General features: G+C 37.9%; 3 protein-coding genes across 19 annotated transcripts; 1 reads left to right on the forward strand and 2 right to left on the reverse strand.

The window, feature by feature from the left end:
• The first annotated feature begins 76 nt into the window (after window positions 1-76).
• On the forward strand, window positions 77-11,150 carry LOC124182726 (RING finger protein unkempt). Of its 16 annotated transcripts, none has more exons than XM_046570318.1 (12): window positions 77-707; window positions 794-1,024; window positions 2,341-2,763; window positions 2,857-3,080; window positions 3,718-3,842; window positions 4,049-4,240; window positions 4,331-4,523; window positions 4,656-4,927; window positions 5,045-5,254; window positions 5,403-5,582; window positions 6,087-6,266; window positions 6,488-11,150. In XM_046570318.1, exons 1-12 carry the CDS (start codon window positions 625-627, stop codon window positions 6,650-6,652), a joined length of 2,478 nt encoding a protein of 825 aa, XP_046426274.1. In that variant the 5' UTR covers window positions 77-624; the 3' UTR covers window positions 6,653-11,150. The 16 variants fall into 16 exon arrangements, with proteins under 16 accessions (XP_046426274.1, XP_046426272.1, XP_046426269.1 ...); XM_046570316.1 differs by having other exon boundaries at window positions 2,857-3,059; window positions 3,694-3,842; XM_046570313.1 differs by having other exon boundaries at window positions 78-707; window positions 3,703-3,842.
• LOC124182733 (cyclin-dependent kinase 20-like) lies at window positions 11,094-13,672 on the reverse strand. Its single transcript, XM_046570347.1, has 5 exons — window positions 13,128-13,672; window positions 12,869-13,057; window positions 12,381-12,617; window positions 11,857-12,084; window positions 11,094-11,790 (listed from the first exon to the last, which is right to left on the reverse strand). The coding sequence occupies exons 1-5, from the start codon at window positions 13,311-13,313 to the stop codon at window positions 11,632-11,634; spliced, it is 999 nt and encodes a 332-aa protein (XP_046426303.1). The 5' UTR covers window positions 13,314-13,672; the 3' UTR covers window positions 11,094-11,631.
• A 1,148-nt stretch (window positions 13,673-14,820) lies between these two features.
• Window positions 14,821-17,960, reverse strand: LOC124182732 (inactive selenide, water dikinase-like protein). 2 transcript variants are annotated; one of them, XM_046570345.1, is made up of 6 exons: window positions 17,332-17,960; window positions 16,786-16,890; window positions 16,304-16,565; window positions 15,923-16,113; window positions 15,425-15,669; window positions 14,821-15,172 (listed from the first exon to the last, which is right to left on the reverse strand). In XM_046570345.1, exons 1-6 carry the CDS (start codon window positions 17,615-17,617, stop codon window positions 15,020-15,022), a joined length of 1,242 nt encoding a protein of 413 aa, XP_046426301.1. In that variant the 5' UTR covers window positions 17,618-17,960; the 3' UTR covers window positions 14,821-15,019. The 2 variants fall into 2 exon arrangements, with proteins under 2 accessions (XP_046426301.1, XP_046426302.1); XM_046570346.1 differs by lacking the exon at window positions 17,332-17,960 and adding an exon at window positions 16,960-17,050.
• Window positions 17,961-19,356: the final 1,396 nt, after the last annotated feature.

A 19,356-nucleotide genomic window follows, 5' to 3' on the forward strand; every position in this document is an offset into this window, starting at 1 on the left:
TATCTCGCTCGTAAATGCGTGGCGAAAAGTGTGCAACATTATAAAATCATTACTCGGGCTGGTATGTGTGAAAGAGAAAAATTGGATACAAAAATAACAATAAAATAAAAATTATCGACCGATCTATTCGTAGACAAAGCGATGAAAGGATAAAAGTGACGAAAGAATCTCCGGCTGAAATCCATATCGTGAGATATCAGCGGCGACCCAGTACAAACAATATCGGACAACTAGTGCGTGTTGAACCAGTGACGCCGCAACACAAAGAAATTACGCATATGAACGAGCGCAATAGCGACAGACGCGACAGCATCGAACTGCAGTGCGAGTCAGGATAGTTGCTAGAATTACGCAAGATTCTACAAGCAACGTTGAGGAGGAGACATTTTCATCGCGTTTATGGGCGATAGAATTCGATCACCGAGTAACGGTAATAAAAGCATCGTATCGTTTGACAATAAAAGAAGTGTGTTAGGCGGGGGGTAAAGCGCATCGGCATGAGTGCGTGTTTACGTTCGGTACCAAAACACCAATGACCTTGAAACTCGTGATTATTCGGGGGTCACGTGACGCACGGGACGGCCAGGGATTGGCAGACCGCGACGCGTACCCTGCGCCCCTGGGATGCTCGATAGATCGTTTCGCAAGATGAAGTCCGAATCAAAACCTTTGTTGACAGCTCAGACAGAAAAGGCAAATCATTACACGTAAGTAGTGCCTGGCGGGGCCCCCGAGTGTGACGACAGACAGTGGTGCAGTGCTCACGGTCCAGTGTACAACGAATAATGTGTAGTTCTGTGGATTCGCATTCCAGATATTTGAAGGAATTCCGCGTGGAACAATGCCCCCTCTTTATACAACGCAAATGCACCCAGCACAGGCCCTTCACCTGCTTCAACTGGCACTTTATGAACCAGCGGCGACGAAGGCCCGTAAAAAAACGTGATCGGACCTTCAATTACAGCGCCGACAATTACTGCACCAAGTACGATGAGACATCCGGCATTTGTGCCGACGGAGACGAGTGAGTACTTCCTTATCTCCCCTCCCCATCCCCATCCCCCTTTACCCTCCGTCCAACACCCACCCGCTTTTTTTTCTTATCGTCGCCCATATTTAACCACCCTCTGAAGCTCGAACATTATTTTCTTACATCATTCGGACCGCGCTACCCGCCAATTTCTCACACCGTCGCGGCTCTCCACACGATTTTCGCATTATTTTCACACACGCCAGGAGCTGATTTTGCACAAAGGAACTCTGTCGGTATTGATTTTCTCCTACTTATCCTAACAACAAAGAACCAACACTGCCTTGTACTCTTTCATATTATTCTCATTTATCCTACACAGTTGTTTGTTCACCAATAATAAATCCATACTGTATACCAGGGATGGCCAACCGATCGATCGATCCTGGCTATCAGGCCAGTCGATCGCGACAAAGCAAAGAAAAATACATAACTGTCAAACAAATATTTCATGTAATTCTGCGGTAAAGATTTGAGATTGGTAGATCGCACAGAGTCTGGACAGTAAACGATAGATCTCGGGTCCGATCAAGTTGGTTATCCCTGCTGTATACCGACGATCGTTCTATAATTTGACCACTTCACTAGTCATTGTTGTTTACTGGTTCATTTGCAGAACCAAAGTGACCTGCTTACCTGCGTTACCAATTTCATATTATCTCTGTTATGTCCGCGTTACAAATAATGCATTCTAAACTTCTATTTCCTTCAATGATTACACCGTCAGCAAATGAGAGGTGATGACCCAATGGATAAATGGTCAAAAAGCATCAGGTTCATCCTGTACAGAGTTGTTGTCTAGGCTCTAGTCATTATTGTGGCTTGCCGATTGCCTCAAGTTTAACAGACTGTCTGAAAACTTGCTTAGATTTCTTGTAGTTGGCCAAACTATAGGTGATATTAGTTAAAAAGAATTTAATCCCCTTAGAATGAATAATATTGAGTGTTTTACATCTCGTACTGTTAAAAAATAGATCAGTTATTTTTAGCGAATATGAAGGATTATCAAAACGTTCTGTAAAATATACACAGCATTCCTTTAATCGTATTTAAGGATGCAGGTTCTACGTCATCGTCAATGTCACAAATTATCCAGAATATGGCATCATAGAATTTTGACTCGGGACTATGTAATTTCACAAAACTATATTTTAGTTCGAATCGTCATTCGAGGGATAAATTTTAAATTTGATACGTTCATTGGTTCTTAATTTCTGTTAATTAGAATCAGCCAATCGATACCTTTTTCAATAGTAGGGAACGCAAAGGCAAAGTAGAATGATTGGGTTTTAAATTTCTGCCTGGTCCAGATGTCCGTTCCTGCACCGTACTGCGGGGGATACGGAGAGACGGTATCACCTCCGCTACTACAAAACCTGCATGTGCGTTCACGACACCGATTCAAGGGGTTTCTGCGTAAAAAATGGTCCACACTGCGCGTTTGCACATGGAAATCATGATCTACGACCGCCGGTATATGACATCAAGGAGATTCAGGCCCTTGAGAACCCAGATTCAGATCCAAACTCGTCGACGAATGGGCCAAACATACTGGATAAAGAAAGGAATCTCATGAACGAAGACCCCAAATGGCAGGACACCAATTATGTACTAGGAAATTACAAGACTGAGCCGTGCAAACGACCGCCTCGGCTCTGCAGGCAAGGCTATGCCTGCCCGCAGTATCATAACAGCAAAGACAAAAGGCGCAGCCCTAGGAAGTACAAGTACAGGTGAATTTTTATAATTATTCTGTGCATTCATATACGATTAGGTATCACCCTTGGTATCAAAATGATGTTTTTCAATATCAAATTCCTTCAAAGATCCACACCATGTCCAAATGTTAAACATGGGGAAGAATGGGGTGAGCCTGGTAACTGCGAGCAAGGCGATGCCTGCACTTATTGCCACACGCGAACAGAGCAGCAGTTTCATCCGGAAATATACAAGTCTACAAAGTGCAACGACGTGCAGCAGGCTGGTTATTGTCCTCGCGGCGTATTTTGCGCCTTCGCACACGTTGACCGTGAGTGTAACCTCATCAATCGTACGTAACAATGTCTTTTCATAAAGATTGTAAGCTTAGGATGTGTGATAAATGTACTTTACTAGCTTGACGTGACACATTATTTTATTTGTGTAAATTTTTATTCTTGACTGTTCTCTCGCAAAACACAATTTCCTTCCTTCAAAGCATGCATTTAAACAAATTAATTTTCAGTCCAGCTGTGGAAGATCATGCTAATAAATGTGTTTATCGTAATTCAATTTTGATTATATTTTTTTTTTTAATTTATTCATTTGAATTTTGGCCATTTCTCGGGTTTACAATTTCATAAATTTTATAGTATTTTCGTAAAACAGTAAACAGTCGAGTTTCAGATTTGGAATGAATAATGGTAATAATTGAATTTGGGCTGCATGAATATTGACTTGAGTGATTTGGGGAAACTGGTCACGTTGCGATCGTAAATCATGTTAGTTCTTTCTTTTGTAAAGTCTTCTCCACTATGAAATCTAGTCAATAGTTTATCAGTAAATTGTAAATTGCCATTATATTCTATGCTTGAGTCGTTTGGGTTTCATCTTCTGTTAAACTATAAACTTAACTGTGAGAGTCGCTCAAGATTGATATATTGAAAAATTGGTACGGTATGCTGATGGAGCAGTCTTGCCAACAGAAGAAATGAGCCTCGCGAGGGATATGGCCGTGCCTCTTGACGGCACCAACATCGCCGACCTAATAAGCAGCGTTCTGACACCCGACAAAAAGCTTCACGACAAGGATAAACCACCGAGCGATAGCAGTGTAAGTCTATATGTTCCTATTCTTCATTAATTTCATACTCATTGTCTGAGCTAAACGAGACCGAAGGCAACCTCGGATACATTGAAAAAACTCTTGACAATGGCACGGATGCGGTAGTTCTTTTGTTTTCATCCCAATTTTATGGATTCATAATTTTATTGCATCATTGTCGATGGTAGACAACTGACAATCACAGATTCGTTTAGTTTACCGGGTTTCAGAATGGCAGTGGGGGAGATGTCTCGGAATCTGCTAGCACGACCAGCAGCATCGGGAGCAATAGTTCTCACAGCAAGGCGCCGGGTGCTCAACTTCACAATTCATCTTCCGCTGCTTCAGCAGCCGCTCATCAAAAACTCACAAGCATACTTTACAACTCCTCGTCAATTCTACAAGCTGTAAATATGAAATACCATTAATTTATCTTTGAAGATGGCTCGATAAATATTCTGTTTATCTTTATACTCTATCCGTTACCATTTTTTCAGAGTGAAATAAGGAAGCAAATGATGGCAATAGAGAGCGATCCTCTATTGAACAAAGCTGAAAAAGCTCAGCGCAAACATAGTCTCTACATAGCTTTCAATCTCAATGGCACACTTGGTAGTCACTCTTTGGGCTCAACTGTATCTCCTCGCTCAACGTCTTTCTACCCTAGCGATACAGTTGAATCTGTTATCGGTATGTTGAACAAATAAGCTGAATTACCTAAACTCAGTTGGCGAGAAATAGAATACTATTCATTTAAGAATATCAGAAAAACGACTGTGTTCATTTCTAATCGTGTGTACAAATGTTTATCCATATTTTTAGGCAATGCACTGGATGACATACATTTAGATGACCCATTGAGCTTAGTAGACTCTATTCATAGAGATAGTAATTCGCCAATGAGCAATTCTATATCGGCTGGTTTGGCTAGCTCTGGTTTATTAGGAAGTTCAGCTCCGGTGAATATACCTGGAATGACGGAAAGATCTGTACTCAGTAATTTTTCACCATCCACTTCAAGTCCTCTACAACAATTACAGTCTGCTGGTTTTCTTACCGGGTCAAGATTTTCTCATCAAGATTCAATGGAATCGGTAAATAGAGAGACATTGATTAAATATACTGAATTTCCTTAATTTAATTTATTTGCTAAATGAAAAGTACTCTTGCTTATTTTCCCCTTCTACGTTACGTCTTATCTTTCTCCATAGACCATGCCTTTCATGAGCCAAGCTTCGGATCCGTTCAGCAATCACATCTCTCAACTCAGTAGCTCTGCCTCAAAACTCAGCGGATTTAACAGTAGTTTATTCGACTTTGCGAATCAGGGCATGTCTCCGTCTCGTGCTCAGCCACTCCCAGCTTCACCCTTAGTCAACGCATTCTCCATTAGTCCCAGCAATACAGGCACATTATCAGAGGTGAGTAAGCGACCTGCCAATCTTTTTTTTTCCCCTTTACAATGAACCGAAAATAATACAATAGATAGCAAAAACGGGCAAATATGTAGAAGAAATTAGCCGAATCAAATTATTTCATTCTGAACGATGACGAGGATTTTTATTCAAGCCTCCGTTCGTTGAATTCGATCAGGTTCAAAGGCTCCGGGAAGAGCTGACTTCGAGTCGTGCACAACTCGCGACGTGGGACGAGCGCATAAACCAGGCAAGAGCTGCTTGTACAGCCTGGCAGCTGGAAAGCGAAGAAGCTAAGCGTAAAGCGTCTATTGCCGAACAACAGAGGGATGAGGTGATTGTTTATCCTCCATTTTATCGGGGAGTTTTCCACTCAAGTTCAGACGTGCTTATACTATTAATTGCCACGTTCATGATGTAAGCAATTGCAGTATAAGTCGTATTAATTACCCCTGGTGAAAATAATGATACATTCCATTAGCACCCTCAAATAGTCATACAAATATAGATTTGCTTTGTGATAGACAAAGCTGATTTTTTTTTTTTTTTTTTTTTTTCCCCTTTTCCAGCCCGCAGACTAAGTTGAGGTTCATGGAATGTTGCAAAAAAACTTATTACTTTGTCAGTTTAGATAGCAGATAACAGTCTAGGTTTGAATTTTTATGGACATTGCGTTATTTCGTCGATAAATCCACAGTGGAAAATAATTTTTTGGTTAATATTAACAAATTTTCCAGATGATTGAGTAAACTTCTCTTAGTTTTTAAGAATCTTGGTAGAAAGCTCCCCGTTGTAAAAAATCATTGTTCAATCACAAGAGAGATGCATTGTACTTTAGAGCATGGATTGCTTGCAGGCCTTGTTGCAGGTAAAAGCATTGAGAGTTGAAAACGAAGCGACCGTGGGTGGACCTTATCTTCATGCCCTAAGAAGGACTAGCGAGCTCAGATCACTGTCCATAGCGACGCTCAAATCTCTGCAATCTCAACTACGATCTGACCTTGAGGAAGTAGAAAAGGTAAACCATTCAAACCTGTTTAATAAAAAATTGTTGGTTGTCAGTTTCTATGCGAGCAGAAGCGCGAATAGAATTTTACATTGACAACTCTTTATTTTTCACCATTCGGCAATGCATAAAGATTTTTTCGTCACACAATCACCAGTCCATCTCCGAATAGGAGTCGCTTCTGCGTCGGTTGATGAAATTGCTCTTTGTTGAGGCTTAGATTATGTTTTCAGGTACTCTATCTCGAAACTGCAACAAAATGCATGGTCTGCGAGGAACAGAACCGAACAGTTACTTTGTCACCATGCAACCACTACGTTGTGTGTTCGGGTTGTGCACCAAATCAGCGTGAATGTCCTTACTGCCAGACACCGGTCGTCTCCACCAGTCAAGCCTGAGCTACAATTCATTGAAATTTTACTAATGCATTTATTATTTTAAATCGGTGAAGGATCTTACTTGTCTTTTACTAAAGAGAGAAAAAAAAAAGCAGCAGTAATTGGGTAATTAATATACCACGTTATACCACTCGCAGTTTCAAACCGAAACAAAAACTGAAATAGGGTTGAAATAGGATAGTCGTTGAAAATGGTAATATATCGAGGGACGCAAGTATACGGCAAACACGCCTTAATAATTGAAAATCTGAGTTTCTTATACTTCTCATTGATTTTTTAAATATCTTTTTTCTTATATTATTATTATTATTTTTTTTTTTTCGTACAACCCGATTACCTTACCGATTGATTAATTTTGCATTCCGATAATCGCTTCTTTTTTTTCCTTATATATATATCATGCTTTTATATCTAACTTGTTCCTTGCAGTTGATGAATGAATATTACCTCGACATGTATATGTGTGTGTGTGTTATTTCATTGAACTAAGTTTTCCACCACATTCAAATGTACTAAAAAAAAAGAAAGGTTAGCTAACACCGAGAGTTACTGATAATGTATATTATTTTCTGATTTCATATGTTCAAAACCACAGCTAAAAATATAAAAATTGCAGTATTCAGTTCCTCATTCACATGTAACTTTTACTTTTGTACACAGTGTACTCGTGTAATCGCAATAATAGGTATATTTGTTTGATGAAACAGTGTTAAGAAAGAGAAAAAACAGGCTACTGATACTGGATGAATAAGTTTATAGTGACTATCAATGAGATTTTTTATTTTTTCATGACACAAACTTGACAATTTCGATTTACCGATTTTGCATAGAAGGTCAAATCCAAATAAAATAATTTCACATTTTTTTCTCTATCTAATCTCGATAATTGTAACTTTTGCAAAAATTTAAGAAATAAATTCGTAATTGCGAGTATAATACTATGAACAAACGGAAAAAATATATATATATAAACTGATACCGTTGAAAGAAAAGTGCAGATATACAATGTACCTATGAATGTTTAAGACATTTAATTCAAGCAAGTAATAACACTAACCTACTGTTATTTTATCGCCGCGTTTACATTTTCATATTACGAAAAAGCTTCTATACGTACATATTATATAAATATATACATAAATGAAAAGAAAAATAATAGTACGGATGCTTTGAGTAGAACAACGGCGTTGAAATGTTAAATGTGTACTAATTATGGAACTAAAAATTCAATTTTAATATTGTATAGACGCAAAGTCGAAAGGGTTAAGCAGCTGTCAAAGACGTTACTTACTTTCGACGATTAGTGTATAAAATATCTAAATCCCGGCGAAATTATGTGGCGTAAATTTGGACTTTTGTAGAAATTAAGGGAACGCGTATTAGAGTGCTTTAAAATTTTTCTACAGTGTTTTGAGTTATGTACAGGTTACATACCTGTATGCTGCAATGAATACGTAACTAAAGAACGTGTACGATTTAATAATTTACTCTATAAATTTTGCTCATACTGATAAAAGGGTATATACATACATACGTAGATACATACACGCATACACTACTATGTATACGTATGCATGTACAGTTTGTATATCGATTTGTTTCACTTTTTTCCCCGGAACATCCGATATGTCAGCCGTTTCATATGATATGTTGACTAAAATATTGTATTTACTATGAAATAAATATGTATCGTGTTAAGCGAGTAGTTGAGGGAGGCATACAAGGAGAATTAGAAAGACGACGAGCAGGACTAGTTTAGGTGGCTAGGATAGATAGGCGGTTATCAAATTTTTTCTTCATAGACAAAAAGTATCAAAATAAAATCAACCTTAAAGACTATTATTATTAATAATATTATTATTATTATCATTATTATTACTACAACTGTTATTATCGTCATCAATATTAATTTTTATTTAATATTATACTTTTATAACCGTCGTTGTAATACCCGCACCGCACAATAAGCTTACATGTATTCATTCACAATTTATAATTAAAGCAAAGGTTTGATTATCACATAAGCTCACGACGGTATCTAATCATACATACATGTGTGCACATATGCACGTACATATAATATGTATATTTTTCGATGCTGAAATGTGCGAGAGAAGGGTATTAAACGAGAATAAATCTTACTTAATTATCTGAATATGGAACATTATAGAATCACGAAAAGTTCGCGATCAAGTTTTCAATTACGTCTTGTTCTTTCTACACTATTAGATAAAAAAGAGCAAAAAAAAAAAAAATATTCACTTACCTATCGCTTAAAGTTAGTAATAACATCATAGAAAACAATATAAAATGAAACAAGCAAAGAAAATATGTTGAGGCCAAAAATGAAATATTCTCCTTTTGTTGGTTCAATTCTTAAAGATTACAAGTGAAGAAACAAATATAATGTATACATAAAATATACGATTACTCTTCTATGGTATGGATGGGCTCGTATCGTCTATACTCTATAGCATTATATTTTTCGTTACATTTATATACGCATAATGAAGAGAAAAAAAAGGAAGAAAAAATATGCTATTCATCAGATTTTGTAGCTTTCAATAATATTGCGCATCTCCTATCAAACAAATGACCGAAATTCATACATAAACATTTACTACTAATAATAATAGTGAAATGCGTTCTAATAAGATTTTTCTAGAACAAAAGAAAAATGCAAAAAAAAAAAAAAATCAAAATTTTTTGTTATATTTAATGTAAAACTTAGAAGCTCAGTCGAATGGCAATGAAATTGAGCAAATTTCCTTGTTAATCGATAGCCGTACATGCCATAGCTTTTTTTCAATTACATACTCCATAAGATTAATCAATTTAGACCTAGGGTAATATATTTTTCAATTGTGTTTGTGCAGTAGTGTTCTTAAGCCAATGACTTGAAATGAAAAACTATATAAAATATATAAAGAAATATATGAAAAACTCTGCTGGTTTTCAAATAATGCAGCGTTTATTACGATTTTACGAAACAGGTATGTGTTTACCTTACCAAAAACAGTTCAATGTGGGTGGGTGTGTTACAATGTATCGAGGATCGATTGAATATTTAGAGATTTTTCCAAAAAATTGAATAGGCGTGCGTGTGGCTGAGGAACACTATTTCTCTTAGATTATTGTGATCATAAATTAGACGAGAAAAATTGAATATTTAAGTTTAATCTAGAATCTAACGTTTTACAAATCGCTGTCTCATATAAAATCGTCTTACATTAATCACTGAAGTGATATTTAAAAAATGTGCTGTCTAAATCCGCCCAAACTTATTACAATTCTCTGATATTTACGCGAATAGCATTTAAGTACGAGACGAAGCAGTAATCCAAAATTGAACCCCTTATTCAACCAAGTTTCGAGTTTGCTTTTGAGTAATTGTTTTATGTTTGGGCTGATTTTATGGCTTATTTGATGTATAGATTTAGAATATAAAAAGCATTAATATGAATGGAACTATTTGATTCGAGATTCAAAAAGCAAACAAGCAAGCAGTACAAGAAAAGTTATTAGGATCACATTAAACTGAATAGAGTGTAGGGTAGGTATTCCTGATAATATAATTACGAATCTTACAAAATAATAAATACAATATATTATTATTATTATGCTATTTTACCTATGATAATAATAATATTACAATTATAAAATTAAATTATTGTAAAAGTAACAAATTTAGCTACGAATAGGGTAATAGGAGAGTAACAAAATAAATGGTTAGCTTATATTATGTATGAAAAAAATTGAATAATGCAAAACAGTTGAATATTTATACGCTACTTACTGCCCGTGTTGTTGGTTTCGTTGTCAACAAAGCTTTCCATTATTTTCTTATGAAAAAAACTTGAAAGTCAAAAAGGAGAAAAAGAGAACGGAAGGAAGAAAGAAAACTAAAAAGCTTGACTCAATTTTAGCTTCAAAATATTTTTATTTCTTGCAGAAAATCTATATTCCTGGTACATTCAAGTAAACAGACAATTACAAAACGCTTGCAATTATTATCGCGATTAGAGGTGTTATTGCAATAAATGAAACAACGTCTAAAAGGATAAAAGAATGCGAAAATAAAATTTTTGAAATGGTTCAACAACGCACTGAAAGAGAAATTCTTTTCAATACATACTATCGTCGCTCCAGCGCGAAGAAAACCAACAATAGGGTAGACTAAATTGAACAATATATTTTTGACAAATTACAATAACGCAGATATAAATGTCAAAGCAACAGCCATATGGACGATTATTCATATAGGTATACCTTACTCATGGCTTGATTATGGCTATCTGTATCACATTCATGGCACATTTTGTGAGACAATATTGTAAGCATTTTACACGTGAAACTATATTCTAGTGTCATTATTGTCATCGTTACTCTTATTATTGCTGGTATTACTTCGCTGTCTTTTATCATTATCGACATTCTCGTGTATATCATTGCACTCGCTAAGAATATCGTAATTATTTAGTATCATCAGATCTCGGAATAAAAATTAATTTTACGCGACGACCATGTTTTTTTTTTTAATTTCTTTAACGAATCTTTAATCAATAATTGTCCGTATGGTTATTGTCTAAGATCTACACATAATCACTAGGCTACTACTGTACAATAATAAATTTTAAATTACCTAATATAGTAATAAACATGGAAAAAAGTTGCTGATCATTTATATATTAAAATTTATAATGTATGCAATGTGAGGACCTTTAGCAGTTGCCTTCGATCACTCACGCGTCTTGTTACTGATATTCTTTGTTATTTTCCACAGAGACCGCGCCTTAGCATTCTATTCTCAGAAAAAATCAATTGAAAACGCCAAGTTGTTTTACCGCTCTGGGATTTTTAACGAAGGAATTAGCGGTTTTGCCTTTCTAGAAGTAAGCCAAATAGAAGTTCTTGGGTAACAGTCGGATGTCGTAAGATCTTTGCAAAATATAGTCATCGACGTAAAACGATTAGCAAGGTTACACGATGCTCAACAAATTTTGAAACAAGACTGTACGTTTCAAGTTTCCTTTAACTTCTTCCGGCTTTACTTGAACCCGATGATCCGGCGTTGGTTTCGGCAAAGCAGATTCAGGGCAGGGGAACGGCCGCGAATGAAAATATAAATGTTTTAGTGCCTGAAACAAGAAGTCGTTGAAGAAAATTAAGTCTGTCTGATTACACTGCCTAAGAATCTCACACACCGATGAGGCAGTTAAGCGTTTCGATGAGTTGTAGACTAGAAGCTGTTTGATCAGATCTATAGCATCCGGTGTCGCATCTGGTACAATCAAATCCCAGGGCAAACCTTTGTGACACGGGAATGTGATTTTGTTGTAATCTGGCAGAGTAGTCAAATCGGGCCAAGATTCCGTCGTCGGCGAGCCAAGCAGTCGCAAAACGATAGCCAGCTGCTCGATGTCAGTTTCTCCCTAAAACAGACCGAAGGGCAGGTGCGCAATTGCATGTACAAGGACGATGCAACTGAACATCATATTGAAGTTAGTAACGTTATTGTAACGATTGATGCCGTGGAAAAACCGTCATTCCGCCATTTTGAAATTGCCTAAAATCCAGTAGACCGTAATAAAACAAAACACACTCGTATTTTGAAATCTTAGTCCCTTAAAAATCATTGTAAAATTAAGGAAATAGTGATTCTTTCCCCAATTTTTCGTGGCGATAATATTACCAATTTCAACCTCGTAACTTTTGTATCCACGCTTACGGCGAATAAAGGCGCGCTGTTAAGTATTTCTCCGAAAATGCATCCCACCGCCCATATGTCTACCGCTGTAGTATAATAACGTGCACCGTACAACAATTCCGGTGCTCGATACCATCGTGTTGCAACTCGGTGCGAATAGGAATGACTGTTGTCGTCCCAGACCAATCGGCCAAGACCAAAATCGGCTATTTTCAACACGCCCTCTCGGTTCACAAGCAAGTTGGCAGGTTTCAAATCCTAGGAAACCAGAGTTTTATGAGTTTAAACTCTTTGTCCAATTAAACTGATCAGCCTAACTTGATAAATAGTTGTTTAAATTCATTTAGACGGTTAACTATTCTGTAATTCAATGTCAGAGCTTCTGTCTGTCATCTTTTAGGGTATTGAAGTTTGGTGCGTGTGCATAAAATGATGAGACAGTGTTCAAACCAGTGTAAGTTATTCACGGATGTAGGTTTGAAGACGCTGTTTAAACCTTCTAAACTCACCCTGTGCATGACATTATTTGCATGCATGTACGATACACCCTCGAACAACATCTTAACGTAAGTTTTCTTTTGAGAATCGTTTAGCGGCCTCTCCGAGTCTCTAATTATCTCCCACACGCCGGATGGCATGTACTCAAATACCATGACAAAATCCAAACCCACTGGGAAAACGTCGATTAACTCGACTACCTGTGGGTATCGATCATAAAGATGGTTAAAAATGATGAAATTGACCCGCAGTTGTGCTGCTATTCCTTACGTTGCGGTGTCTCAGCTCTTGCAGAGTCTTGACTTCTCGTAATACGGAGGTCGGAATACCCTCGTCGATCTTTTTGAGCAATACTTTTTTCAACGCCACCTCATTGCCCTGCTCGACGTGATAAGCTTTCAATACCAGCCCATGCGCGCCTTCGCCAATCCTTCCGACCACAACGTATTTCTCCATCCCGGAAACTAGTATCCGATTCTTCGATTTCAAATCTTTGCCGTTTCAATTCTCAAAGCGTCATTTCAAGCGTCAGATTCTTAATTTTTGAATTGCTTTCCAAGCAATATATTTCGAACTTCCGACCGTGGCGCTGTCTTGTCAACCACTCGAAACCTGCACATAGACTATACAGACACACTGCCTCTCATAGTTCAAAACAAAATACCATGACAATGGTCGTTTTATTTTATCACATCCAAGCCCATTAGAGGTGGTTCCTGGTGCTGTACGACCGCTTCGGATAAAATTCAAGTACCGTTTCAACGACAGAAATGGAGCCTTCGTGATACCCTTACCTGTCGACGGTCTCAATACCACCATTTTGACAATCGCGTGCATCGATTTCATGGCTTACGTATGAGTTTAATATATGCATGCACACCCACATCACGGTTAGGTTAGGAGGGTGTCGTACGATTAAGTGGCGAACGGTAATAACCAAGAGGCGACTATGTTATTGACAAAGTAGCGCTTTATTAAAATGTTATATGACAAATTTCACCCCCATCATTCTCAAAGTTTACCAACGTCTGTTTACAAATGTGCTCGCAGAATTATTATGGTCTGATTTCATAAACGTTTTTTAGGGTACGAATAATTGAGTCTGTAGAAAAGTACGGTATTAATTATGAATAACAAAGGAAAAATACTTTATGAAAACTAGAGCAATTGACTCAATCAAGATATGCAATTTATAACTTACCCAGATTCGGTAACTTATTGCAATTGGGTGTAATAAGCATTTGAATTAGAATTTTTGTAATCTGTCTCAACGAGAATACATTTTGGTTAGCCAAGCTTGCCCGGCTAGTTCGCCATAAGCTTTTACTTTAATTCTCTTCACTTTCACTCTTCATTATTATTTATAGGGAATTAGTTTACTCGGCCTCATCATTCCGACGCCAACTTGCCAGATAAATTTCGGTTTGATTATAACAGAGTTAATCTTTCCATTGTTTCTCTACAAGCATATGCATAATAGCTACGCCCCTAATAGTCAAAGATTAGGAAATATTGAGAAAAGAAAGCATAGAAAAGAACCAGGAATTTGGAACAACATTGTCAAAATAAGTCAACATAATTACACGTAACTGTTGAATTGAAGATTTTTTTTTTCTCACTTTGGTTATGCAATTGAAAGTGATTATAATATCAACGTCAATTGGAATTTGCTTTCATTTTCAGATGCACTCAACGTTGAAATTTGATAAAAAATAAAAAATCACAGTTTCGTCTTGTATAAAAGCAAACCGTTGTTTTATATTTTATAGTAATTATGTTTTTCATATATGTATAATGTATATATACTAGCTGATGATATCTCTTCATTAACTTGTTTTACTGGCGTTGTTTTCCTTTGCCTCTTCGTTTTTACCTCATACATGAATTGTTCTACGATCATGTATTGTATAAAATAAAAACACACACACACACACATATATATGCGTGTGTGTGTGTGTTCTTATTACGTATATTAGATATTATCAAGCTCTCCAAGAACTTGGGAAACACAAAGTGGTTTCCCGTCTATTCGATAATCCGATCAACATTCGTGGCGATCTTACAATAATTGCTAACCAACAGCTATTAGCACTGCAAGATCTAACCACCTTGAATGCGTGATATCAAACTCATATAACATAATCATCCGTAAGATCACCCCTCTACCAGAGTTCACCATCTTTTTCCTTCGCGGGTACTTCGATGACTCGCGGTTTGTCGATTATCCTCGCTGTACGATTACCCTTCTCAACGATCCCGATGATCCATGCTTGGTAACCCTCTTGTTTTTCAATGTCCTTACAATATGCAGCAGCCTAAAAATAAACGCCGAAAAATAAAGCTTGGATACACCTTATTGGAAACAAGCGTACACATAGAAAAATTTCGATTGTTTAAGAGTTGACGACACCGAGTCAACACATTGTTGACGCAGCTTGGGAATCCTCAAAAATTTATCTTCCTGCTCGTTCTTTAGGACATTTTACCGGTCTAAAATGCCCTACTGTATTCAGCAGGTCGAAGTTTTTTCATTCTTAGGATTATTCTTTATTATGGTTATAGCAAACCTGTTCTCGTGGAAGACAGATGAGCAATCCGCCACTGGTCTCTGCGGAGTGGCCTTGAAGCAATTGGAACATGTTACCACATGCTTTAGCAACTGCTGCCATTTTGGCGATAACCGGAAGATTGTGTATAACGAATGAAACTTCATTCTTCTGATGTTTTGCCAGGTTTTGGGCATGACCCAAGAGGCCAAAGCCTGTGACGTCCGTTGCCCCATGTGCATTATATTTATGCATGAGTCGTGCAGCTGTAAGAATCAAATAAACGTTTGAAACCTCTACAAAATGAAAATGAATTTTAATTGAACATGTACAAGGAATTTGTGACGACTACTGCCAGTGAACAAGATCAGAGCGCCATGGAATCCTCAACTGATTATTCTATGCCTGGTAGTGTTGTCAGACCGTGCAGAATTGCAAAATGGTCCAATGTGTATGGCCAGGCAAATAGAAAAAATCTCTAAAAAATTTTCTGGTGTCCTGATGTAACACTAAATGTACCTATTCTGTTTAGCCTAGCCATGCTGTCCATTGCACGCTGATATGCCTTTCTCACATCATCTTCGCTGACTACTAGTTTGATCCTATTCCAACGATCGGGCTGATCTAGCCACTGGTGAGCGTTGACTGCCACCTGGGTTCCAAGCGGCTTTGTTAGCACCAAGACATCGCCAACAACCGCGTTGTCCGGCCTAAACGTTGAAAAGGACACAGAAAAAAAAATTGTTCAAGGTACCTAGAGTCAATCCAAGACTGATGAAAAATCATCCAAATAACTTCATGATCTAGAAACATTTAGAGTTAATTAGGAAAAGTGATAGGCAGCAGTGCTGGAAAAGCTATTAAACACCTAATTTAAACAACTTGAATTATTTTGCATACACGATGTATTCGTTGGGTTGGCAAACCGTAGAGGCAACACCCCCAATTGTACACCATGGATTAACGACAGTTTGACCACCAGTAACAGTCGTCCCTGCTTCAAGAGCAGAGTCCTTGAAGCCTCTCATTATAAGTGGAACAACAACGTCCCTTTCTTTTTCAGTCATCTTGGTGCTGACCCCCAAAAGCATCAGCATATTGTCGCACTCCGTAACACCCATAGCGTACAAATCACTGATCACATTGGCGCATGCAATTTTGCCTGAGAAAAAAAATAAGATTTCTCTGCTCGTTGATGATATGTAGTCGAAGCAATGAAAAATAAAACTAATATACACACATATAGTAATAACGACGTATGCCTATTTATTTGTTATTTGCAGGACCACGAGAGACGAGTTATAAGAAAAAAAACGCAAGAATAATTTCACCTGCTGTACTGAAAAATAACCGGTCATTTTCAACAGTTTTAGAAATCTTACCCATCATGTAAGGATCGTCTACCAAAGGATAAAAAAAGTCCGTTGTCTGTACTAGACTCAAACCACCATGCCTCAACGGCGTTACGGAGGAATCCATGCCAATGCCTGCAAAAAAATGAATAAAAAGTGAGAAAAGTTATAAGATTCATCATGTAACGTATTTAGACTGCAAACGAGAATACGAATATTCATGCGTCTTCTTCAGATGCGTGGGAAACAATGGGATCGTGAAAAGATATTCGGACAACATAATGGCGGCGAACGCATTACGAGAAAAAAAAATAGGCGGGAATTGACAACGTGGCGGACGGACGCCCAGCGCCGGCCGGCCGGCTGGCCGGTCGCCATTTCCACAAATTTTATCCATTGGCGGGGTAAACGTGAATTTTCTGTATATGCGAACGAATAATCATGCAACCGTATAGCGGTTTCAATAACGAAAAAAAATGCTTCGTGGATTAATCCGTGGATACGGTAGTGATCCGAGGTAACAAAGAGTGACCATGCACAATCAGAAGAACGTATAATGATAAGAAATCAACTTACCAATGCGCGGAATAGCCATATGCATAAAATGGGCATGCTCATGATCTTGGACGTTATTATCGTCCGCCTGTAGTCCCTCAAGAAGTTTACCAAGAACCTCTTGAGGGACTTTACACCCTCATCCTTTCAAATCAGCAAAACGTGTCAGGCGGAAAGTACCGTCAAGATCATGTGCGACAGGGTCGAATGGCCTACGCAGCGCCAAGGCGTTAGGATTTCCTCCAAGTTCAAGTTGGGCCACGGACAGTGCGTCCTGAGTAACCGGCGTGCCCTGTAGTTCGGCCATCTTGGTAAACGACAGATTATCACCGAAGAATACAGTGGTTTAAAAGTCGAATATATACACGCTTCGTTGATCCTTGTAAATTTTTCTATAATATTATTATTTTAATGTTATTTTCTCCGAAAACACGAAAAGTTTACCGGCGACACTAATCTCGATCACTAAAGTCTAAAAGAAGCGTGGATCTATTACTCTGAAATAAATTCTCGGTCTAGTATACCGGGCGACACAAACTCCGCAGCAAGACAGCCACTGCTACTTATTTGCCCCCTATCTAACGCGTCGCTCCTGAATACTACGTACTGCCGAACTCCGAGCAAACGAGGAATATAGTTGCACCAGCGTCGACTAGCCGGGATCAACGAATGAAACAAAATGGACACTTGCGGCGCTGCTATGATCGAGAATTACGGGTTGCGCGCAAACCCGACGCGCAGCCCCTTCCAGTAACTGCGTGAATTTCAACGGCGATATCCATTGGCTCTTTTAAACTACGTCCGAGTTTCACCATGAGTTCAGGGCTGTAGATATACAGCGCCGATTAACCGCGAAAGAAAATTAATTTCACAGTATAGTTCGGAATAAGTATTTTCTCGTAATGCAAATTTTACCATTTATTATGTGATTTACACTATCTTAATTTTCCTAAATTGTAAACTTTTCCCCCAACTAGAGTCCGTTGGTTATCAGGTCACACGATAATTTGTGAAGTAACAACAAAGAGAGTAACAGCAAGATCGATGATAACCAATGCGAATCAGGAAACAAAAGGGCGATGTGACCACCCTCAATTCGGTACGCCTCTGTGACGTACCTTGTACGAATTCTCAAAAGCAATGTGACCATTAACGACCCTTTCGTTAATTCCAACTTTACTGGTTATGTGAATTTCATCGGAATAAACCGAACTGATGTATCTATCAGCAAACATAATGATAACCTTTGTTTATACGTCAGCGCCTACGATATGTAGTGCTGTACGTACTTTGGGATAACTATAAGCCATGGATATGAATTCACTACAGTGCCGCAGTTTTCAGGGCCGTCCATATAAACTACAGCTCCGCTCCGAATCGCCTGAATACATTTATTTACGCGAATACTATGTATCCTTGTTGAACTGCTGTTATCTAGATAATTTGTATGTACCTTGCAAGTTCTTACAGTTTTGCGTCCACCCTCTTGAACCTGCTAAAATGCTAAGCTGTTTGGAATATTTACTGCCCCGCAAACTGAATGCGACTCCTTATAGAAAAAAAGGTGTGTTCGCATAGTCCGTAACCGTTGTCCTCATTGCCCGCGTCCCTGCGGTCTAAAGTATATGCACGAAGAAGTAGTATACGTATATCAATCTTTGGCTGTGTCAATCTAACCTAACGTAACCTTAAACTACCAGGGATTCTCAAATTCCACATTGTGAATTCTTAACTATATTCATTTTCAAGCAAGATACGCTGTTTACGTCCTCCTCAAGAACAAGAGCCTGCAGCAAGCTTGCATATTGCACACATCCATAACGCATCATCTAATCGTTACATCTCGAATGTACGTACGAAATCCCAATTCATCGGTGGATTTCATCGTATAATATACAAATAGTTGGACGGCGTTACTTAATTATAATAGTTATAGCCACAGCGGAATTGTGCTAAATTGATATTCAGATTATCCAATACAATAGTATCAAATAAAGTAAACATAACATATACTACATGACCAATTGATCTCTTATATTTCCTTAT

Source organism: Neodiprion fabricii, chromosome 5, assembly GCF_021155785.1.
Source record: "Neodiprion fabricii isolate iyNeoFabr1 chromosome 5, iyNeoFabr1.1, whole genome shotgun sequence".
NCBI lineage: Eukaryota > Metazoa > Arthropoda > Insecta > Hymenoptera > Diprionidae > Neodiprion > Neodiprion fabricii.